Raw genomic sequence first — 25,978 nt, 5'->3', positions numbered from 1 at the left:
CAGCCCTTTCATTCTGCCCTGAAAGGCATGGGAAGCAGGAGTGGCACCTGACATACATGGCAGTTAACTACACACACAGAGAAAAACAAACGGCATTTATAGTGTTTGATTCCGATCTGAGCAGGCACAAACTTTGCCAGCTTCTATGTCCAGAACTTAATGAGACTGTGCAATACTGGAGCAGTAGTCCAAAATATCCTGTATAGTGAATTCCATGGTAATTCCTGATCCAGGATAGCAGCGAGCTATCAGCCCCTCAAAGTGCTTGTACTGTCGTATAAACTCATCTTGCATGGAGTGCCATACCACCTGCCAAAGAAAGCACCATATGCTCTGTGTGAACTACAAAACAATTCTCTGTTCAGGTGTCATTTTAAAACTAAAACTTGCTAACAACAAAGTTCAGTAAACCGAGCTGTTGCATTAAAAAAAAAAAAAATTGAAGTTTTTCTACCCATTAAGATCTTTAATGCTTACATGACTCCTGTATCTGTAAAGCAGGAAACGGTAAAGAAGATGAGGAAGTTGCTCTAAAAGAGATACTGCTTTTGGCTTTAGACACCCCAAACCACAATAGTGCTATTAATTCACAGTTCAGACTTTAAGAAAAACTGTTAATAGATGCTTAACTCTTACAACCACTTATATTCTGTAAACCTACTGGAGTAAATTTATAAGAAAAAACTTTGATAATCTAACTATCAGAAAATATGTAATTCAAAGTATATTCTGCTACAGTATACAAGCTAAACCTTGTATCCAGTTAGCAATTAATTTAAATCAAGCTCTGCTTCCAGTGTATTTTGGAGAACAGAGATCACCCATTAATGATCAGCAAGGGAATCTTGAAGAAACTTTCATTCTGAACATGATCTCTACCACAAAAGTTCAAATCAATGTTAAATCAAAGCAGGATTATAAAACAACTCTTATCAAAAATCATGGTTTTCCAGAGTTATGCTGAAGCTAGGCACTTCTTCACAGAATACAAACGCAACGTATTTGTGCGTTCTTGTACAAAGTCTTGTATAAGCATTACAAAGTTTCTAAGCCATGATTTAGTTTACCTGAAGTAAGTTTTCTTCTTCACAGAGATGTTTATCTACCTTCTTGTAGAGATTATCCAATCCCTTCTTCACTTCTTTACCTGGATATTCCTTTATAACTTTACGAAGCTCTTGCTTATTAAAAGCTAGCTGATAGCTTACTTCCTCTTCTCGTATACCTTGTGCCACACGAGCTTCAACACCTTCAAAAAAATGCTAACAAACAACAGCATTAATGATTATCACAAATCTAAACTGATTAACTTAATTTGACAAGCATTTGTATATTTGTGTCCTGATTCCGCTTGACAACTCTTGTGTGTTTCCCCCATTTTTGTTTTTAAATTTAACAGTGCTCAGCCACAAACATTAAAGGACAGCCCAACAAAACAGCTCTCCGTAGGCACCAGCGTAAAACTGAAATCAATCATTTGTAGAAGCAATCAAGCTTTTCTTTGCAACTTTACAATCACTACTGAAACAGCCTCAAAATCCTCAATTCACAAGGCCATAGCCTGGGAAAATATTGTATCTTTTTTCAGCAGAATAAAAAAGGAGGGAATTATGCCTACAAACACTCACACAGAGCCACAGCATCATTTGAGACATGCCCTGGGTCTGGCCAGGATGGAGTGAACCTCCACAGCAGCCCCTACAGTGCTGTGTTCCAGATCTGTGCCTAAAACAGGGCTGATAACACACTGAGGTTTTGGTTATTGTCAAGACAGGTCGACCCTAGCCAAAGGGTTTCCCATAGCACATAACATCATCCTCAGCTATAAAGCCCAGTAACTCTGATTTAGGGGTGGGGGTGCTGTTTCTCTTCACGCAGGCTGTTGCTCAGGGACTGGCCAGGTGCCAGTCTGCCTCTGGGACGCAGTGAGTGACTGCTGCAGCATCACTCCTCTTTTAATCAGTGTCGAGAGAGATTTAAAACTGTCTTTGTTTCCAACCCCAAGTTTTCCCACTTTTCCTATTTGCAACTCTGTCCTGCTTGGGGAGAGGGGAACAAGGAAGCAGTTTGTTACATGGGAGCTTAGGTGCTGCCAGAGTCAACCCACAACAAGTGGGAAGCAGCAATAAAGCATTTTAATTTTCAAAAAGAGAACACATTTTAGACTTTTCAGAATATCAGTGGGTGAAATTTTGCTGACAGAAAAAGCAACAAAGAGTAGGAAACATGCAGTGGGCAGAACAGAGTCTGAACGTGACTCAGCACTCAGTTTAACACTTAATTCCTCTGTGGACATAGAGAAATTTCCTAAAAGTTTCCTTACTGTTGAATAATTCAGAAACTACAGTAATTTTCTCTGCAGCTGAGGTGGGGAAAATCACTCCAAAGCTCCCAGTTACTTTTGCCCTCACTTTTTCCTACCTCAAAACCATTTGTTTACAACAACTGATGTTTGGTCAGTATTACTATTTGCCATGAAAAATTTGGTTATTTTCATCCAAGACTCTTATCCTCATGAGCAGAGTGCTCTTGTCAGACTTGAGTCTAAAATAATAAAATAGAGATTATGCTAGATGCAGGGATAAAAGGATCAGATAGGCAAACTAAACACTCAAGAAAGACTACTCTGTACCATTTAAATGTATATAAACTCAAATACACTTGCATTTAATTTCTCAAGGGGCTGTCCGAGTGAGTAGATTACATAGGACTGGAGATGATCCGTGTACTTCTGTTTGGCTTCTTTTTTCTCAGCCTCAAGACAAGAGATCTTCAAGCGAGAAAGCGTTGCAAAAATATGATGGAAGTTCTCCATCATCACCACATCTCTGGGCGTTTTCTGGCTTTCATTAGCTACTTTCTCAACTGAAAGAAAAAGGAAACAAAATACTTAAAATACTAAGAGGACAACCCAATTTAGAAAACTGTAACCAATAACCATAATACTGTCAGAAAAGGAATTTTGGATTTTATGTCAATGATAGTTTGTACAAGTCATTGTTGCAATTGCCCAAATAAAAAACAACACCACAATACCTCGGAGCCTTCAAAAGAAGTTACAGATATGTACAGGCTGTAAGACAATGAAATTCATGTGCCAAAAAAATTACTCATAAAAAAAGACATAAAATAGTGACTATATATCGTCTAATGCACATAAGTGAGAAGCAACTCACATTCTGTGGAGGCTTACAAGCATGCTTTCATTATCCCTTATAAATGTCACATGATAGAACTATTTAAGAAAAGTCTATTTCTTAAAATATTTAAGAAAAAAAATCAAGGGGAAAAAAAGATTCCTCTCTTTGCTAGAACAAAAACCTTCAATAACATCATGGGTTTTTTAAAAAAATGTACTTCTTAGTCTCTCAAATTTTTGCTTATTAGTTTTATGGTCAAAGTTACTGTTAATCTCTAAATTTAATAATAAAAGTGGATAAACCTGCACAGAGGTCTCTTGCTTTCATCTTAAAAAAAAGTAAAGCAGAGCAGGCAAAAGAAATCCTGTCTATGAGTCCCTTATGGCATCTAAATGCATGCTGATAGAGGATGGCTTCAACCAAGAGGACAACGAAGTCCCTGTGTCCATTCAGCCATCAGTCATTTTGATGAGACTACCAGGACACCCACCATGAAAGTGATCCTGGGCACCAGAAGGTGAATGAAGATCACAAATTCATTTCAATCAGAACACAGAAATGCCAACTAGGAAAAGTTTGCTATTGCAAATTTTCTTCTCAAAACGTAATTTACAACACCCCTTCACCCAATTCTAACATTCCACTGTATCTTTCTGACCCATTTCAAACATTACTTTGTAAATCAAACACCCTACTGCATTAAACATCCTGCTTGCACTGATTTTGTACTTAATTTTAACTTTGTTCTGTCTTCATTCTTCACTTTTATCTGTTATCCTCCCCAATCATAATTCTTTTTTCTTCAGGTTTGCTCTGGACTTTCCTGAAACAGTTGTTGTTTCTTCTTTGGTGTTTGGCATCATCTTCAACCCCTTTTAGCACATACTCTTCCAAATTCTTCTTACACTACTTATTTTATCATTGTATAGTTTTGGTTGTCTATTGCTGTTTTCTTCGTTTTTCTTACTGTACTATGAAGTAATCTCTCTTCACAATATCCTAACAGATGCAGAACTACTATGTTATAATTTCCTCAAACTAGTTTTATTGCCTCTACTGTCTCCTCTTCCCCTAAAAAAAAAACAAATTTGAATCTCAGTGGATGGGAATTACTGTACAGAAAATTGTTGGAAAATCTGCAGGTACATCAACACAGAGAGACCCATCCATTGGTGTGTCTCCCATTTTAAAAAGGAAGGACAAGTTTTCCAGAGTTCTCTGACCTGTATATCCCCCTCACCCAGTTTTGTCTGGGTTGGTTTGTTTGGTTTTCCCTGTTAATGTTAAATAAAACAAAGAGAACAAGGGTACTGCTGCTGTTTTTCCAGACGATAGCTGTGAAAATAAGAAGGGCTGGAGAAGACATTCTGCTGTGCCAGGCTAGGACACAAAGGAACTCCTCTCCCACGAATGGTCAAATTCATAGCTAGATATCAAATGATTTGTTTCAGATGGGCCTGTGACGATGAACAGTATTAGGGCCAAACACCTGGGATCCCATCCAGATTCACCTCCACGTTTAAGCTACACCATGGGAGAAAAGACAGGAAGCTACTTCAAACAGTGTGTCATGTTGCTGCCACCTCTCTCCCTCCAGAGTCTCAACCACTCCCCTCTGTCATAACTGAAAGTTACTGTACAGATACGTACAAAGGGAAGTATCTACAGTTTGCTCTTAAAAAATATACTACAATCAAAAGGTTTACACTTGCTTTCCTACCAGTAACAGAGAACCAACATTTCAGCACAATATCAATGATGTGGCTTGCAGTAGTTTAAAAAAAAAAAAAAAATATCATGCATTAACTGGAGCAAAATTGTATATAATAGGAGGAAAAAATAATTTTAGTAACCGTGACAAGCTCAGCAGACCTACCACTGATAAAAACAGCTCTAATAAGTTTTATGTAGGCTTTATCTAGATCTCCTCGACGTTCTGCATTTTTGAAAATTGATTCAGCAAGGGCTGCAAACTCTTCAAATTCAGCAACAAATGGAAGGATCCCAACTTTACTCTTCTTTGAGATTTTTACTTCATCCATCTGCTTCATTTGATTACTCTTAAATTTAAAACAACAACAGATGTTAGCCTCTAATATACGACTCCAGACCATTTAACAACTCGTATAAGAAAATAAAAATGCAGACATACTGAAAAACTGACATTTATTCAAACACAGAAATAATTTTATCTTTCAATTGGTATATCTACTTAGTCTTCCTCCTTTTTTACCCTCCAAAATTTGTTAAGAAATAACTAGAAAGCAAAAAAGGAAGATGGGCAAGTATAATCTTGCATCTTAAGTTCTCCTTTGTTTACTTAGCATTAATAAAAAGACATGTAACAAAAAAACCCCAAACTTACCCACCAGAAGCCATTAACAATTTTCATTCTATAATTTAACAAGGAACTTTGCTTTTCTGATTACCCAAGCTAAAAATTCCTTTTCCTATAGGAAGCCTCTTTATTCTTCTACTGAAATTGTACTTCTGAGTGCAATAAAAAAAAAAAAGTCAGCTTTGAAATATTTTAAGCATTGTACCACTCAAGAAAGATCAGACTTATTATGTTGGCCGAGTGCCAAATTACCTCTATGACAATACAAAATTTACACTAGCAATTGTTTTCACTAAACATGCCATATTTCATAGAATGGTCATATTGTATAGCGAAACTGTTTCTGACAGTCTAAGCTGCCTCTGCTACTGCCAAAAATATTGCCATTTTATCAAAATAACGTGTCTTTTTATGTGTAAGATAGAAATAACTAAACACATGGAAGAGATGTCTATCTGGCATATTACACTCAAAGGGGAAAAGCAAAAGCCTCCTAAGTACAGGAGGTTTTGTTTTGGTAAGTAACAAAGGCAGAGAGAGCTACAGTTCACTTGATTGACTTCAGTAATCTCACCAAGAATATAGGTTTAAACAAATAACTAAAAAAGTCAGCTAGCTCACAGCAATGAATGAGTGGTCACATTTGTTACAAATAGCTAATTATTGAAGAAAACCAGAACAGAGAGGAAAAAGAAACACAATGACCAGTTAGTTTCTCTTTTTGAAAGGTCTGGCCGGAAGAATAATGAAGTTACTCACTATAATTTAAAATTAAAAGCAAAAATTTAAAGAAATGCAAAATCAAACTGTGTGGCAGTGGGTTTCCTATAATACTTTACTTGGCTTAATCAGAATAACTAAAGAACTTACAATGCATTTATCAAAGTTCCTTTTGACGGTCACCAAAACATTTCCAAGTGTTGTGCTAAGAAAGGAAGCTGGGTCCACATTCTGTGCTGTCCATACATGATGGCTCATCTTAACCAACATATAAAGGGAATTAAAGCTGTCAATCTTGTCCCCCAGGGCTATAAGGTTATTCAGCTCAGGTTCAATACAACGAAATATTTTCGTCATCATTTGTCGGATCATGTCCTTCCTGTTAGAAATGCACTAGATAAAAATATTGCTCTGACAGTTTACTAGCCTATTTTACAGGTTCTTTGATAAACTTTTTAGGATATATTTATTGGATAGACTGGTCTCACTTGCGTTCAACAAGAATCATGACTTTCAGAATACTGCTAAGGAAAGAAATGCTAATACCACACATTAAAAATCAATAGCCACAGGTATAAAATATTCTACTAAGTATTTTTCTGTGTGGAAGCTGCCACACGTTCAAATTCAGAACTTTGCTAAGCAGATTTTCCAAGGCGTATTTTACATATTGCACTGTCTAGCTTCACTTTGCAAACTGTTAAGAATTAAACAGGGTTTTTATACTACTATAGGCAGACACATCCATTCCCTATACCTTTTTTTTTTTAATATTTACTGACACATTCAGTGTCTGGGTACAAATCAAGAGTTCACTATTCACTTAAAGGGAACAATTTTTGATTATATAGAAAAAAAAAGTTTGATATACCAAATAAATTTACATGCAGGCTTAAGAATCAATAATGAACAACAGCAGCACATACTCAGATGACATGGTTTGCGGAACACCAGAAGTGTGTGAACGAGATGAAGTTCCTCCATCCACTTCCTCCCCTTCATTCTGTAAGAACAAGGAATGCATACACATGAAGCTGAAAGCTTGTCCCCAGTTCTCTGTTGGAGTGATAAGTACATCTGATGAAAACCAACAAATTTTTTTCTCCCTGCTTCCAAAGCAGCAAATACAGTTGTTTGCAAGGTTCTGGTAGTTTTCCAGCCGTGTTACACAGAGCACAACACTGTCCACAATTACTCCCCTTTGCCTTCCTACATAGCCTGAGGAAGTGTTTATTGTCATCTCACAAGGAAACAAAGCCATGGGAAAGAAACACGTCAGTCCTCCTTTAACAGACTTTGTATCGGGCAGCCAAAAACAAAGATTCTGCCAGGTAATGGAGAAAAAATAAATTATTCATTGCCTGGATCACATTAATGCCAGGGAATTTCAGAAGTTATCTTTTAAACAGGTCTCTTATGAGGCCTGCTCAGTATTTCTTACTTCAGTGATAAAATGAAGAGTCATACCGTCGTTGTTCCTGAGATGCTCTGATGTTGCTGTAGTTTGAAAAATTTACTGATGAAGTCCTGTTCTGCCAGACACAGAGGCTCTAGTTCACTTAATACTTGCTCGAAAATCTAAAGAAAGCCAAATATTTTATCAACATACCAAATACTATGAACAGTTAGGAACTTTAACTGTTTGTTGCCTAAGATTTTATCTTTTCTATCTTCAGTAAACTTTAGAAGGCTGATTTCTTCTCAATACAAATAGAAACATCTTGTACTTGCATCTTTAAAAATGCTACCTGCATCTTCTACATAGTCCCTTCTCATCTATGTAAAACTGGGAAGAAAAGAACAATCTAGGACTTTTTCCATAGCTAGAAGTTTTCTAATCACAGTGTGAGTCAAAACTTTTGCGCTATAAGGCAAACTTTAACATTTGAATAGTAAATCATGGATTCCATCACCCCCTTTTTCTGCCTGGGTTGGTGAGAGGAAGACAACAAAAGCCTCAAGGAAGAAGAACAGGTAAACTGCATATGGAGAAGATAACTGCTCTGTAGGAAAAAGTTTGTACAAAGCTGCTAGAGAAGCTAACAGCAGGTTTTGTACTGAAATACGTATTTGTCATGATTTTTAATCTAAAATGAAACACTCTTTTGGAAATAATTCATTAAAATAATTTTATTAATATGAACTACTGAAACTGTAGATCAGATGTTAGACATAATTCTGTCATCTTTACCCCACACTATTTTCTCTGCAAGTATTTAAGGATTGTAGTAGTTTTCATAAATGAAATCAATCTAGCCACATAGGAAATCCAGACTATTGAAAATATCCCTAGGAAGAAAAAAAGCAAAGAAATACCCTAACTAGGTCAGCTCAATAGCCTACAACTCTGTATGTTAGTCACACTCACATGTCCCCAACAGGTGTGAAATAGAAGTCAGAAGTTCAAAAAATTAGCACAATACTTGTATAAAATTGTTCTAAAAAGCTGTCATTTTAATTCTAGACAAGTTGTTTGTACAGGGGTGTAATAATTTAACAGTTAATATTGTTTTAGGAATATAATAATTCCTCCTAGAAAAAGACTGAGCAGGAAGCTGTAAGAAAAATACTCATCTCCCTCAAGTAATTCAATAGAAAACAAAATTATTTTTGTCTCTCACTCTGATAACAGCTCCTTTTGCCTCCACAGGACTGAGGAGCTAATTCTACAAAAAGCAAGGAGTATTGTCACATTTAAAGGTTCAGGGGGGAAAAACAAACAAACAAACAAACAAACAAACACAAAAACCCCACAGATGGTGAGGCCAGTAGGTTTTTAAACAGATGCTGAGGACATTCCAGTAATAACTTAGTGCCATTGGTTAAAGCTGAAAATGGATAACTTCAACGGGAAACCAGTATAAATAATATTTTAAGGCCATGCTCAAGTCCTGGCTACAAGAAGATTATGTTTTCATATCTTTCACTTTTGCTTACATATTGGCAGAATGAGATAGAACACTTGAAAATTTGCAACGCGAAAAATAAAATCAGTTGAAGAATCTATCAGTTCAATTCCTGTTTGCTTAAAAATGCATATTGGTTTTAAACTTAATAGACAATTATTTTGTGCTTGATATTCTTTAAAGATCACATGCAGTGTTATAAAGGAACTAAATGGAATCCTATAAACAGAGAATAATATTCTGATCTATATATTTCTTAGAAATTGCTTTTATTAGATGTGTGGCACAAACAGAATTTGAAACGTGCATGTTTTAAGATTTAAGCAGTACAAATTTTTAAACTACACAAGAAAGATAGGCAAGACACTTCTAGTTCAAAACTAAGCAGGTATCCTATGTCACATTTTGGCTTTACCTTATCAAATTTTGTTCTGTCAGCCACATCAAGGTCGGAGGCAGACATGTTTCCCATATCCAGCAGTGAGGATGACTGAGACCTACGGTTTCCTGAGCTCTGAACAGAGAGTTTATTTAGGCTAGAAGTAGACCCAGTTAATTTCCCAGAACTTCCATGGAGACCTGTGAAACAAAGCCACTATGAAGGAGGGAAGCAAAGACAGGATATAATACTCAAGAATTCATTATGGAACGTAGGAGATCAAGAGTTGCTAGCAGTCTTACATTAAAATCAAAGAACTAATTTTCTGTCTAAGCTGCAAATGTTTTTGCCATGAAAAGATTCTTTTCTCATTACAAAGTAACTGAAATACTTCAGCAAGTTTCAAAGTACCACGTAGCTATATAAGCCCTAACTGGAAGTATGGAAAAGGAGGAACACTGGGATAGGTATTCTTTGGAACACTGGGATAAGTGTTCTTGAAAGCACAGATCAGTTATGGTCTTTGTGAATGTACTTTGGGGAAAGGCTGCAACAAGTAGAGGAATTAATCCACATGAAGGAAAAAACTAAAAAGCTTTATGTATACACATAGACACATTTTCATCTTGAACTTGATCTTTCTGCTGTTAACATCATTCTTGTCTACATAGTTAGCTCCATCTGTTTTACTGAATCTACAATCCCATAGTAACTCTACTGTTCATGCTTTCCTCTCCTTTTGATCATAACTTAACATTCAGATATTTCTTTCTGGATATTGTGGGGCCTTCTCCTAGGTGAGGATTGTTTTTTGTTTCCCCTCAAATTTTCAGAAATGCTGGAACAGGATGGAGAAAGATAGTCACAAAAAACAACTAAGAAATCATCAGTGTTTGAACCTTCACGAAAACTTCTCACATCTCAACCACAAAGAAACTTAAGAGGCAATCCTGGAAGTTTCATTTAACTGCTATGATGGTATCTAGAGTCCAGGGACAAAAGACAAAGTCTATAGATCCAATAAAAGTTTTTACCTCAACCTACTGGAAGAGTTGAAAACTACGACAAACTCTGACAAGCATATTTTATAGCCCAATCAGTAGCATGAGAGACCCAAAAGATGTTGCGTTTACCTGCAAACCGCCTCTTATATCGGAGCATTTTAGCTGTCCAGTTTTGCCTTGCAAACCCAGTAACTCTGCTAAAGCTTATCTGACTCTGAAGGGAGTGCTGCAGGGTTAGGTAGATTGCCGTGACGGAGCACCACATCTTTACATCGACACACACGCACTGACAACACCAACTAGTGCAACTCGTTATACTCACTCTCAGTCTCCTGTTTGACAGCACTTTCTTTTCGAGGCAGTGTAGCTGGGATGGATTAGGTTGCAAGCAAAGACAAAGACAAGTTAAAATGCAGTTTGCACAAACCATGCACAAGATGCAAGTCAAGCTCTAACTGGAAAGAAACATGCGGAGAACTATAAGCAGCAAGTAACTACACTGAAAACATATTTAGTTGGAGAGGCACTATTCTAGAAATTCAGTATCTAAGCTACGTGAAGAACAGAGTAAGTTTCTAAGTATTAAAATTTGCTTTTTCTTACACAAAATCTTCAAAGATTTTGTAACATGTATTTAAGTTCTCTCAAATTGAGGAGTCAAATAAATTAGGGTTTTATACGTCAGAGTTAATATTGCAAAAGACTCAGTGTCCAAAATCAATCATCATATCAATAATAGACACAGAAGAATTAAAATGTACTTATATACTTTTGTACTGAGTCAGAGATATTGCCCACCTCTTCAATCTAAAAACATAAAATCTGAAACCACACCAATACTGCAAAATCATTCATATCAACAGTTAGATTGGCTAACCTTTTCTGTTGTTGGCATATCAGGATGTTTACACAGAGAATACATCTTTTGTATTCATGCTGCATCAAAAATTAATGACTGCAAATTCGGAAAGGATTAAAACAATAAATACAGAGGAAAAAAAATATATTATAAGTAATTTTTTATTTTTCCTGGTTTTGTTTTTGTTTTTGTTTTTTTCAGAATAAAACAGTTTTCTCAAGTGGACTTCAATGTGGAATTTAGAGTAAATTGTCATTTGTAGTAAATAGAGGATCCCTAACCAGTAAAAGGCATTTGCATACATACACTAAAAGCCATATGTGGTTTTAAGACCTTGATGAGGATGGATGCCACAAGCCCCCCCAAAATGGAGCAGGCAAGCAGAACGTACTGTAATAGAATGAGTAAATAATGCTAAATGCCACAAACATGTCTTAAATACCAGATGTTCTCAAGTAGGCAACACTACTGATAATTACAACATCAAAATCAAACTTAATTTCAGACTGGTTTTTAGATCTTGGGGGTTTGGGCAGGTTTTGAATAAAAAGGTTTAGGCCTGATGTATTTGGCATATGCATCGATCATGCACTGGCCCCAGGTCTTCACTGTCCTCAATTTCCAAATGCATGAAACTGTCTTACAGAATGTGAAGAACTACAGATCAGGCCCTGCAGAATCAGGAAAGCTTTTGAGAAGCCACATCACTGAAGTGTATGACAGTAGTAGCACTCTTTCTTATGGTATTTAAGTATCAAAGCCTTGGGTTCATCAGAAAAAAAGGAAAAAAAAAAAAAAAAAAAGAAAAAAGACCACTTAAGACAAGAAGTGTGAATGCTCACGTCCCAGATGTTTTTGCCATAAAAATGCAGACAAAGAACCTTGCACTAGCACAGAATGCCAGAATTCTCCCAGCATCCCCTCTGTGTTTGAGGCATTCAAACAGCTGTGCTATTCCCAAAGCACAAAAAAAGGCAAGAACACACATCAACACAGCTTGGAAACAGGTCTTCTTTAGTGCCCGAGTACAACTGGAGCAGTAGGCACCTGCACTATTCCTTAAGTAAGTTTACTATTAAGAAGTGATTTATTTTGAATTAACGTGCAACTAGTAATAGCACAACCACTACCTTCAACATAAAAGCCTTTGGAACTACACAGTTATGAGCTGTTACAAAGTAAACACATTTGCACACATACATGACAGAAGCTTTCCCAAGGTGCAGCTGTTGAACTGGTCTATTGAAGGACCTTTCTCCAAAAAAGCCCGATTGCTCCATAACATTTACAGATGTTAGGAAACAGCTACGAAAACTGTCTCCTCATAAATGCAAGTCACAAAAGAATTGCCAAGATAAAGTGTTTAGAATGTTTTAGAAGCCTATTTACATTAAGATAAAGTGGAGGTTTTTTTTTTTTGCAATAAGATAGCTTTTCAAGATTCGTAATTTTAACTGTTCTGACAACGACACATTATGGCACCACTTGCTCTCCATGTCCAACAGACAGTCTTGCCAAAGACTTCTCTTCCCAGCTTCCTCCTCCCTCAGACAAACTTCACCACTCTCCTGATTCCTTTGCTTTCATTATTTTTTTTCTGTTCTCTACCATCAAACTTAAAAGCAGAAGTTCAGGACCCAAAGTAGGCTTGACAGAACTTACTAGTTAAAAGCTGCTCATCATTTGTGAATTTTGAATTTGGAAACTCTTTGAAATCGTGCACTTTAAAATACAAAATAGCCAAATATAAATATCACTGTTGCTTTTTTTTTTTTTTTTTTTTTTTTAAAGCTTCACTTCCATACTCATACTAGACTATTTAATCCTAGAAGTAATACTTACTCCCTTAAATGGAAGGATCTACAAGTTAAAGTATGATTCCTAGTCTCAGACTACACAGGTCAAACCTACTGAAAACATAATGAAATACACAAATTCCTTTAGGCAGAATTAGCATTAAAACTAGCATCTTTAAAATCCACCCAAAATTTATGAAAAGCAGAAATACTAGCTTTCTTTAATTATAGGAGTTGATCTTCCAGTGAAATGGGACAGTTTAAGTAATTAAATATGGTTGGCAGTTTGTTAAAAAGTGCATGTAGATTTGGAAAACTGAGAAATATTGTATTTGATCCTTCTATCTTGACCAGTTTCACAAGACCTCAGTTGTGCTACTTTGGCCTTGCAGAAGCCAGAAGCTTTACCAATTGTATTTTTCATTTAATTTCTTCTACCTTGCCAAAAGTAAACAAATTCATACCTTTATAAAACTAGCCCTAGGTGTTGTAATGACAATGTAATAGGTATTTTATGAGCAAACAAAAATATTCAAAGCAAGGTATGCTCCTCCTGGAAGCTTACCAAACTTTTTTCCTTCTCTGGTTGTGCCTGTCATCTTGATCTTGGCAACTTCAAAGAACTCTTTTATTTCCCTTTCATATAGTCGTGATAAATAGTCCATATAATTCTGAAAATAAAAATGTCAAGTGAGTTAAGAGGTATACATATTCACTTTGCTCTATTGCAGTTCAATAGTTCTTAAAACCCAGCAAGTATGCAAGTTCTGCTAAATAAACGGTTTCAGACTATATATGTCTGTATATATATTTATATCACATGAATATATTCATGATATTTAAGCAAGCGGTACTCATCTTCCCAGTGAGTTCATTGAGCATCAGTCAGAAACTCCATCTTTTGTCATGGGAAAGAAGTAGCAATGTGGTACATACAAAGAGAATTACTAAGCAGTAGAGCAGCACAGAATTCAACTCAAGGATAGAACTGAGAGAATCCAGCACCATCCTCTGTAGCCTCTTCTGCCAGACTCTCACTATGTCTCCCTGAGTACATGACTTCCCTTATTATTAGTCTCAAAAGAAAAACAAAAATAGAAAACTGGGAGGCACAAACTTTGTATGCCTATTTACAAGATTCCAACATTTCCAAAACAATTTGTCTGCGACACTGCCAAAAATAAGCTCAAATTTTCAAAAAATGCACAACAACCTGAAATGTTTGAAGATTATCTGGTTTGCTTAGATAGTACAAACATTATAAAAATATTTTATCAACGATTACTCGATACATTTTTTTTGTACGTTCTTCAAAATATTGTTACTTAGTACAAATAATACATAAATATGAAATTCTCTTGATTTTTTATTAAAGGATCACAAAGATGTCAACCATTCATTGATCATTTGCCTTACACAGTGGGCAAAAGAACAACTATTTCAAAGCAATTTTAAGAGTAACTTAAAACTTCCATGGCTGAGATTTTAAGAATGACAGTACTTTAATAAAAGAAGACTTGTTCTGTAAGGACTAACTTTCCCTTGGTTTCTATCTAAACATTTTCTGTATTTCTGTTGTAATTTTTTCCACTCCGTATCAGTTTTAATTAAACAAGGTAGTTACAGGTTACATGTATACAAAGCCAAAATGTTTCTATTTAATGTACTTTACAAGAGGGCTCTGAAGTTCTTTATATTGCCAAGTGAAATTAAGTTCTGTTGAAATAAAGGTGTCACACAGGAAATAGGCACATCAACATGAAAACAGCTTAACTATTTTTCTTACTAGAATGTAAAACAAGTTTGTCATTTTACAGAAATATTTTAATATCTTAAAATACTTCAGAACAGAGACATAGAATCTTAAGATGGGGAAAAAAAAAAAAAAATTGTTTCTTATTCCAAAGAGGAATAAGAGAAGAGCAGTGAATTTAATTTAAGGGAATACTAAAAGGATATGCACATACACACGCAATTCTTTTGACTTTCAACAATAGTGTATTATGTACATTGTCTAGCATCATTTGAGCACTTCACATACCTTTGTTAGCCCTTCATATTTTCCATAATCTGTGTTCTTGAGCCACTCCATCAGTTTAGCATAGCGAAGTAAATCTCTGTGAAATGGATGGTGATTGGGCAACGTCAACTCAACAGAGTGCTGGGCAAGAGTAGAACTCTGATCGTGACCCTTCATAAGAGAAAGTATTACAGTAAATCTGGAAGCACTACACAGATGCACTAGAAGTATCCTGAGGAACTTAAAATGAAGACAGGATCCCATTCTGACACAGAAAGGCATCAGAGTACCTTGCATAGGAACAACATCTAGAAGCACAGATTGAAACGACACCTAACAACACAGACACCAAGGGACCAGAGTCGTGGCAGGTAATTCATCTCGGCAAGCAAGTTCACCGTAAGGCTCTTGTTGTTCACCACTGCCTTCAGGGTGAGTCAGCTTGGCATTTTTTGCACAAGAACGCAAGGTACACCTGAATGAAGACTTAATGACAAGTCTTCAAATGTTTCTGAAAAGTTCCAAGACATTATTATGTTATTTCTCTAAACAACAATAAATAATCCATAGCTGCTTCTTTTTAAAGATGATGTTCCCATATACCATAACACCAATTTCATGCTGCTTTTCTCTGGCTTATGTCCTGAAAAACATGTATCTTTTAAGTGACGATCACATCATATTGCTTTAACAACATATGATTTAGCTGTTTTAAGCCTTCACTTGCTCAAACTCACAAGCTTCTTGAACAATTCAGGAAGCAAGCAAGGTAACATCACAGTTCAGCCACAATGCATGAGCCCTGGATTAACAGAGGAGAGAATGGGACTTAATTTCAAAATTTAATATTTTCTGTAAAGTCTTTGTTACCAGGCTTGCAGTAAATAGAGCAAAAGAACTTGATCTTAAGTATAGTTTCTGCCACCACAGCACAAAAAGATTGCACTAAGTGGTCTCCAATTCCTGTACCATAACATGCAGGTGGATTACATGAGTCAGTCCCTGACAAAGGAAGCATTTCCAGACAGCTCTGTCTTGGATATGACAAGATGGCAGACTATAAGCTATGCAGTTTAAAAACTGCCTTTACATGTCTCCAAGTTGGAACAGAAGCCAGTTTGGATCACAGAGTCAAAACTAAAGCAGCTTTGGCTCACCCTTTTTTATTGTGTTGGATAGTAATTAGTTCACATCTTTAAAAAAGCCCTAAAAATTTCCACAATAAATTCACAGATTTTTTTTTTTGTTTTAAAAAATGAAAATCTGAGTCTTGGTATCATTTGTAAAGATTAACATTCACCAATAATGCAATGCAGTCCAGCAACAAAGCTGGACTACTTTTTTGTATCCAACAAGACCATGAACTTACTTTGAGTCCTGTTCTCTGAACTACACAAACTGAGACAAAAATGGACCCAAAGAAATAAGTTCTAGACAATGCCGTTCATTTGTTCTCACAGGTAATGGGGAAGGGTCACACAATAAATCTCCCTTCTAAAACCAGTCTTATAGTCCAATTCCAACAAGAAACTAAACGTGTAAAGTGTACTTATTGCAACATATAATTTGGAACTGGAATCCAGCCAGCATTAGCCAGGCATCTGCTGATGTGATTACTGAGGTAATATTCAATACTGTGTGTACTGGGCATGCACAGAGCAAATACTTTTTAATAAACCGTTATAAAAGCTAGATACAGAAAACATTTTATGACTCTCTCCCCTCTCCCCTGGTGTGCAACATCCCTACAAGATGGATTTTCATGTTCAAGTTCATTATAATTTACGATAATTTAGCTGGTTGCTTTCACAGTTTTCTTCAACTAAGTCAGTCCAAAGGCTACGTCATATGACTGCCAGGAAACACTCAGCTACCCAAATTTTTATAGCTTCTTTCATCTAACAATTTCATTCATGTCTCTTTATTACGCATAACTTTTTATTTTTGCTTAGCAGTTGCATTCTTCATAAAGCTAGATGAGAAATCCCCTTGCAAGACAAAGTTCCCTCTCCCACCCAACTTTCCACAGGTCTAATAATTCTGCTTGTCCTAAATTATGTCCTGCCCAAGTGTGCTCCAAAGCATTATGGAACACCTAGATCTACCTTCTCCATCTAATTAACAGGCTTCCTCTCACTACACATACATTTATACCAACTGTTACCAAATGATACCACAATTTTGTTATTCCACTATTTAATAGTTTCAAAGCTTCAAACAATTTCATCTTTCAAAAGCAGAAAGCCTAGAGTTGTCTTTTAATTGAATGCTGAATTTAGCTGTTAAAAAAATATCAAGTTATAGACACACAGTAAGGTTAATCAAATATTATGACACAATAAAAAACAACTATATTAATTGTTAGTAACACTGCAAACAGTTAACATTGCAGCAAAGAGCAATCCGAAGTTCCATTTCTCTTTAAAACTTTCAAGATTTAGTCTAAGTTTCATGTAAAGGAAATAAAGCACCTTAACAACTTATAACGCTAGTTTGAACCACAGCATTTGGTTGATTTGCTTTTAAAAAAACAAACAAACAAACCCCAATGTCATACCTCCCAGGTAAGTTACTTAGGCCGAAATGTCAGTGCAACTTTGGTTTTCCGTTTAATGAATTTCAAATCAGAATGTCTGGCTTATGTTAACAGCTACTTAAGACACCATTGTGTTCACATTTGCCATTTTAATTCAGAAATCTTTGTCTGACTTCATTTTTTCTGAAGTGCTTTATTTCTTTTAAAGAAACATTCTAAAGAATGCAACTCTTCAGATGTTAAAGGTAACAATGTACTCCAGTTAGCTTTTTCAAAAACATGAGACTTGAGAAATTATGTTCTATTCAAAGTAATAAACCAAGGTCATTTTAGTAAGATAACACAAAACTGTTATACCTCCAACACTTGGATCTATACCTCAAAATGAAGTAGGCAAACTTTTTCTTTTACAAGGAAAACAGCTTTGCAGAAGCTCATCTCTTGCTGTTAATGAACTCTTCCTGCTTAACCTTACAACGAGGTCATTTTTTATCTGTTGATTAACACCTCACAGCTAACAGCAGGCCAAAACTTTTCAGAGGGCATGTTAATATGAAAGACAACGTGAAGCCACTATTAATGCCAGAATTTCTTTTAAAAAAGAAATATATTTTTAAAAAAGCAAGTTGGTAATAGCATTCTCAGTAGCACTGAAAATTCTCTTTAGAAGTATTTAATCTAATGCAGGTAGTATTACATAGTAATAATCTTCTCTTCCTATTTTTAAAAACAAATCCTCAGAACAAAACACATTCTGTTAAACACCCACTTGCATATGTAAGTCCGACATTAAACTCTGTGAATGCATTTACACAGGACTTACACAACACAGCTTCTACTTGCTCATTTAGAGGCCAGGACACAGTCTGTGCACAGTTTTTCAAAATATGAAAGGTAATTAAGAACAGAAATTTCTTCTCAAGAACAGAAGCTAAAGGCAAAAAATTTAACCTGCTCTAGAACTGGAACTCTTCTGCAAAGTGAAGAAAATGTAGCAGGTAGGTACCTTTGTTCACCCAAATGCAGTTTTCTATACAATTATCCATCAAAACTCTATTCCATTTTCTGGACACAGTCTAATACACAAAAATTAAAACGTCTAAAACTTTTGATCGTGCTAATATGCACACAAATGGAATTATTTAAAAACAAATATTACAATTTCACACAACTGCAATATCCATACAGTTGTACACATATTATGATTTCCTGGAAATGTTTTTCCTCCATACATCTCAATCTGTCTCTTAACAATTTCTGGAGATCAGATCAGAGGCATGTTAGCTCATAAATGATAAACAAAGCTTGAGGGCTGATAAAAATAACAGAAGTGAGAAGGGGCATAAGTTTGATTCACTCTAATCGGTAAGGACAAATTACTTTTTGTAAAGCCAAAGACGCAGCTGCCAGTTAGGAAAATCAAGCTTAAAAAATTAGTTAGAAAAGCTTGCATCAAACTCGATGTACTCACTGGAACTGAAATAGAGTGGGACCTGTTATAGAGTCGAAGGAGGGTCTGAGAAAACTAATTGGAGATAAAAAAAATACAGAAATTAAACTGATGGCTACAAAAAACACCCAGCCTTTAGGAAACAAGCCTCAGGACAGTGATTTCTAAATATTTCAAGTTAAGGCTCAGAAATAAAGGTTTAGACACTTTACTTTGTATGTTGTTTTTGTTGACCCTTGAAGTTCAGGCAGCATGAACTCTAATGTTCTCAGCCTCTGACACCCCTAAAAGAATTCAATGGGTTTTATCCTCCATTAATCACACTTTATAATTAAAATAAATCCTTATATATCACATGGTGTTTAATTCAGATAGCAATCCTACTAAAGAGGCGTTTTTAAAATTTTGTTAAATGTAAAAGACTTCTGTAGGCAACTGTAGCTTGGTATGCTTAGTAATATCTCTGCCTGAATTGCCTCTAGCAGTCCGTTCCTTTGCTGATTATAACACAGAACATGTCTCATTTTAGGTGGTTTGGGTTTTTTTTTTCCCCCTCAGGAAAAGTTTATGACTGAAAATTCCCCAAAAAACAGTAAGAAATCTGCTGAACAAACACGCTGTTCAAGTGACTGGCAAGTCTCCGCGCAAACTGCTCACGCAAGTCACTAAACCTCTGCTGCTGCTGCTTCACTGCATGAAGCATATCATGGCCTAAAAACAAAAACAGCGTCACAGAGCACAAAACACATAGTGATGTATTGTATATGGGAACCAAGAGGACCAGAAGCCACAATTCCCTCAAATACACAGAAACAAAACCTGAGACTAGTTGGGAAGGCACATACAGGCACTACCATAGTGAATTCTGTATGTTAGACTGTAGTCTAACACAAACATTACCTGGACGAAGGGCTACATTCATACACTGCAGAAGGGCATCTGCTGCATTAGTGCAGGCCTCAATGCCTCGAGAAGATGTCAGATCTCCCTCCTGAAGGGCCTTTATATGGCCTTTAGCCAAATCCATGTGATTCTACAAAATAATGGACAGCACTGTCAATAAACCAGAAGCAGGTTAGTTTGCTATGCTGCTGCACCAAGAACAGTACAATTCCATCATTATAAAAATTTACTGAAATTGCTGCAATAATAAAGCAGATAAATTCATTGTTTAAATGAACTTCATATATGGTTGCTAAAGAGGGTAGCAACCTCAAAGAATTTTATACCCGATGTGAACAACCATAGTAAACACAATAAAAATGCTTACCACTAAGAACTCTATCTCTGACAGTAGTTTCACATTATTTGTGTTGCTGAGATGGATTAGGTGGTTGCTTTCTGAAATTTGATCCATTTGCTCTTTTACACTCTGAAGCATTTCTTCATAACTGCTCAGCTTTAGCTCAATTTGGTCAACTTCCTTTAGTGCTTCATCCAGCAACTTCATCAAGATGTTGACCTGTTTCTCCGAGGCCATAATTGACTGGATATTTGCCTGTACAGAACATTAAACCACAACATTTTAAGAAACATTTTTATATCTCAGAAGCATTTTGGTATCTCCTCCTGTTACTGTCAAACACCTTCCCAAAACTCTTGATGAAAGTGACAAAACAATACAAGCTTGTGGTACCTCTCATTTAAAGTCTCATTGAACACATTACTTCCTTATTCTATAACACTTATTTAATAAAGAAAAGACAGAAACCCAAAGCTTCACTCAGGTTGTTAGAATTGAAGTACTGATCTGCACAAAAATAAAATCCAGATAGAAATCCCTACTATACTGGAACATTTTTAGTTCCAGAAAAACAGCTTAGGTGATAAGGTCACATTTCCTGTTGCAAGATCAGCTATCTCTATGATAACAGCCATTTTCAAAATCTAAGAGAAACATACAATTTGACAGTTTGAGGAGGTTTTTAACCATTCCCTCAAAACTGTATCCCCTGCATCTCCTTAAAGTTTTTTAAGTGATCTCTAGAAGGCTAGGTTGTTTAAAAAGCAGAAAAGCAAACAATATGGTTCTGTTACAGACAGACAAAATACTGCAATGTTGTAAGACTCAATCAGTTTCCTAATTACACTGACAGGAGTATTTTTAGGAATAAGAGTTCACATCCACAGAGATGAACATCTATTCTCTCTCCTCCTGAAACCCTGCCTTCAAACAGGGTGTTTACAGCACACCTCCCTTTTCCTTCTCAACTCATTTGTGAAAGCCTGCATCTCACCCCAGAAAGTCTGGAAGGTAAAGAGCAAAGTTTAAGATCTTTAAAATCTGATAACAGACACAACGAAGCTCTGCTTAGGAACAGATAATGCATTTACATTCAAATGCACAGCAGAACATGCATCTCCATAAAACACTACCTAGTATCAACAAGAACAGTTCAACATGCTAAAGCACTGGACATTAGAAGTGATTTTTACCCCATCTAGCACTTGTAGCTCTCTGGACAACTTCTCTGCAAAGGCTTCAGCGTTAGCAATGGCATATTCACACCCTTCCATCATTATCTCAATATCCTGCTCCTCTCTCGCATTTAATTCCTGGTATTCATCCACAGCCTCTTCATCACCTCCTGCTACACTCTGATTCTCTCCACTCGGAACAGATTCTTACGTAGAGAAGGGAAATAAAATATGTTATCAAGTGCAGAAAGTCACAAGCATTTTAAGAGTGCTTAAGTATGTTCTATTATCTCCAAATGAATCCATTCAACAACTTTCCTAACAACCTGATAGCTACATAAACTTTTTTCCAAATTTCAGTCTTCTGTGGGCTTCATTAACATTTCCAAAACTGGTTCCCAAGAGTGATGTGTTCCAAATTATGCAATATAAACAATATACAAATAGCCACTTTCCTCTATTGCACGTACAAGGGGACACACCAGTTCCATTTATTCACCTCTCACGCTGATAATCAGCATATGATCAGAACATATGACAGTACTACACTAGCCTTGCAGCAGAAGCTGAGTAGAATTTAGACTCACTCTTTTGGTAGACTGAACATAATGGAAGGATGCTGAAGTTAATTAAGAAATATATCATTGAATAAATAAAAATTATCTTGATGTTCCAGATAAGTTTCACACAGGAAAATAAATACTGAGGTAAGTGAAAATTATATAACAATGTTTTCATGAATTAGGATTTCTCACAGCAGTGCTCATTCAATTCAACAAACCATTCAAAGGCTGACATATGATTTACAGAACATTAATGCAGTCCAGACAGAAAGTCTTTAGGGCATCTGATACACCTCTCATGTCTAGCAACTTGATAAGCTATTTGATAAGCACTATTAAAAAAACAAAGACATATTGTTTAAGAAAAACTGCTTACAAAGTAAAATAAAGGAAAAAGGTGTTACGCACCTTCTGCAACTTTAGGCAGTTCTGAAGAATTAAAAGGAATGGAAAAGCAGAGGAAAGGAAGCAGAGAATGTTAGGTAGACAAAGCATGAACAGTGTGTATATATTTAAGTGGCAGTCAGTTTGACTGTTTTAATACTCCACAAACTTGAAAAGTTAGTTACAAACAAATTTCAGTCAATACCAAAATACAGAAATGGTAGCCTCCCTGATTTACATTTCTAATAAAAGTTCTTCTTCACAAGCCATTGCAGTATTAAATATCAACAGTTTAACCACTTCTGACAGACTCAACGTGAGAGACACTTACTTACTAGGCTTTACTAAAAAAATTTTACATGTCTGTAAAATATTTAATACAGTATGAGTGGACAAGATACAAATCCTTCTTAGCAACCAGGCATGCTGGTTGCTATGTGGCCGTGTAATAGAGTCCAGCAGAATTTAACACATACTTTACAATTTGTAAACTCAAAATCCCACAAAGCCTCATATAACCTGTAGAAGGCTACAGAAACATCACTTTAAAGCATTTTTCTAATTCAGAGGAAATTAAAATGGGGGAAGAAAAAAGATCTGTTACACATTTAGACCTACCAGATCTTGCATGTACATTTTATTTTGTTCAAGAAATAGAACATCTTACAAGTACAATAAGCTTATCAATATTTAGAAATTAATGAAGTGTTTTGTCTTGATTGCCAGTTTTCTAACAGAAAATGTGTTATCTAGTCACCTTGTTTATCTAAAGACTTAGAAAATATAAACTAATAAAATTGAATAGGAAAAAACATCAAGATTAGTGTTATTTTTTTTACTGTATCTGTTTCAAATCACTAATTATTAAACTTTATTCCTAACATACAGTTGCAGAAGTTTACCTTCCAAAAGCTGTGAACTGACATTAACAAAGTCAATTTTCTTTCTAAGATATCTCTGATTAAGCTTCCAGATACATGAAATGAAGGTGTTTTTTTCCACTGTGCTGCTTGCAACCCATTTATACACTTTGTCAAAATGCAAGTCAAATTCAGGATTCTCCTGCAAAAGATGAGAAATATTACAGGCTCAACAGTCAAATGATTCTCTGGCCAGCAGAGAATGTTTACACATTTAATTATTGAGGTGAAAGGATGAAAATGAAATTACACAGATGCCAAACTTAAGATGATGCATCAACTCTGGCACCTTAATGAAGGTGCTAAGGCACTGAAAGTGAAAAACCAGAATCCACACTATGAAGACAGAATTTTGTCAAGCCAGGTAAAGCAACAATAATACACAAGACAGAACTGTAAGAGTTTCAACAAACATTTGACCACACTGCTTGCCCAAAAACACTGCCCTCAGAATGACTAGTGCTTTGTGTTAGCCTTCTGAAACTAAAAATGGTATCTGGCATTACTGGCAACATATACAACACAATTCAAGGAGACTTAGGGGAATAGGCAAGGTAAAAAATTTACAAGCGCTTTATCTATTTTATAGACATGGTAGTATTTGACAGCATTAAACAAGATAGAAAAAAAACATTTATTTTAATGGTAAAAATAGTACTATAGTAGTCTTTTCAACTAGATTTATTGCCCAATGAGAACATTACTTTGATAAAAACTGAATAAAGTACCTTCCTCTCTACAGCCACTCATGTATTCAGTATGGACTGTAACTGGTAGTATCTGTTTTAAAGATCATGTTACAAACATTTTTCAAGGTCCATCCTCCTTACAATGAAAAATGTTATTGGAATGAAAAATTTTCACCTCTGCCTGTTTGTGCATCTCAGTTTATGACAACAGATGAATTTAAATGTTCAAAACTAGGTTGCTCTTCTTGTTCTATGGAAAAGGACACCATCTTCCAACAAATGGCCAACGTATGCTTTAGAGAGATGATTATACAAGTCCACCTTCAAGCTTTTATACTGCTCATTATTAAGAAAATTTTAAGAGTCCTGGCAAAAAAATGTTACATGTAGCTCAATATCATTAGTAAGATGTTCATAATTTTATTTTTTTTTTTTTACCCAAAGCTTATTTTCCCCCTAAAATTTACATCAGACTTGAAACAAACAAAAATGTACTGGTCCTTAGCACAAGCACTCTGTAGTCACTTAGAGATCACTACATTAAATAAGGCAGATATTCAAAGTATTGCTATTCAAACGTATCTGGAATACTTTTGCTCAGTTTACCAAGCTTACATTCTTGGAAAGACTAGAAGAAAATGCAGGCATAAGCAGCACAGGAATGCATCATCTTAGTTCCCAATTAATGTGTTACCAATCTAAGCTTTAAAGCATTCTGTATCAAGGAAGTTAATTCTAACTTGGAACCAGAAGGACGCTATGAGCACAGCAAAAAAACAAAACAAAAAAAAAAAGACAATTTAAACATACTTTAACAGCATCTTTGGCATCAACAATAGCAAGATCCCGAAGTGCCCACGCAGTCTGCCTCTTGTAGAAATCTCCCTTGTCAGATTTCTTCACTTTTACCACATTTACCTGCACTGGTCGTTCTGTTGTCACTGTTCAATGAAGTAAAAGAGTAATTTCAAAATGCACAAATTAGTTTAAGATCTGTTTCTGCTATAACAAATATTTAATAAAAAGCAACCCTTTGAAACATTTTCATCCACAGTACCCACAGCTCAGTTTCAATCTCAGTCAACTAGACATATCTCTACACAGCTTGTGAACTAATGAAGCCAATTTACAGATTTTATTTTCATACAGCAGACGACAGACATATAACCGATAAAGCACAGTGGTAACTGGAGATTGTAGCCAGAATAAAAACATTTTCTGAGATTTCTCAATTAAAAAAAATACTAGCAAGCTCATTTATTGGCAGATCAACCCAAAGCACCTGATTTTTTGAAGAGATGTAATATAACACACATACACTCACAGGAAAATCATAGCTCAGTTCAATTACTGTGCCTTTCCAGAGCCCTCGGCCTTGGGTTCTAACCAGTACTCTTTATCACATTTTAATGAGCCTGATCAGCCTAGATACCTACTAAATCCCCCTAAAAAGCCCACTATAAAAAGCCTGCTTCAAAAGCCCACCAGTCCCACAGAAATAACTTCAATTTTTTCACTTCGAATTACAATGCAAGCTGGGAATAAAAGTACAGGGGTTTACTTCTTTTTAGTAGAAGCAATAATGGAAGCATAAGCTACAACTCATTTTCTCCATCAGAAGTGGAAATCACCTGTTCTTATGTGGCAACAATAAATATTGTAAATAAAGCAAAGACAAAGGCAACTCAATAAAAAAAAAGCAAAGACAAGAAATACAAGCATTGCTACATACCCGTGGCACACAAAAAGCAGTTTCTCTTCTTTTTGCCTGCTTTGCACACATTCACAATGCTCAGCAAGCGCTCATCATTGGGAGTGAAAATATCCCTCTGTAAAGCATGCTTGATTGCAGTCAT

The 25,978-nt window shown here is 35.8% G+C and overlaps 1 protein-coding gene across 2 annotated transcripts; it reads right to left on the bottom strand.

Moving 5' to 3' along the window:
- EXOC1 (exocyst complex component 1) lies at window positions 1-25,978 on the bottom strand. 2 transcript variants are annotated; one of them, XM_008942860.1, is made up of 18 exons: window positions 25,855-25,978; window positions 24,933-25,063; window positions 23,416-23,575; window positions 21,585-21,772; window positions 20,419-20,646; window positions 20,049-20,181; window positions 19,752-19,859; window positions 15,184-15,335; window positions 13,708-13,813; window positions 10,810-10,854; window positions 9,520-9,683; window positions 7,666-7,776; window positions 7,125-7,201; window positions 6,349-6,577; window positions 5,017-5,200; window positions 2,666-2,865; window positions 1,068-1,262; window positions 1-309 (listed from the first exon to the last, which is right to left on the bottom strand). In XM_008942860.1, the coding sequence occupies exons 1-18, from the start codon at window positions 25,976-25,978 to the stop codon at window positions 157-159; spliced, it is 2,688 nt and encodes an 895-aa protein (XP_008941108.1). In that variant the 3' UTR covers window positions 1-156. The 2 variants fall into 2 exon arrangements, with proteins under 2 accessions (XP_008941108.1, XP_008941109.1); XM_008942861.1 differs by lacking the exon at window positions 10,810-10,854.

Source organism: Merops nubicus, unplaced genomic scaffold (assembly GCF_000691845.1).
Source record: "Merops nubicus isolate BGI_N331 unplaced genomic scaffold, ASM69184v1 scaffold51056, whole genome shotgun sequence".
NCBI classification, from domain to species: Eukaryota; Metazoa; Chordata; class Aves; order Coraciiformes; family Meropidae; genus Merops; species Merops nubicus.
Note: the sequence above shows the minus strand (reverse complement) of the source record. Positions and strands in the feature narration are given on the sequence as shown.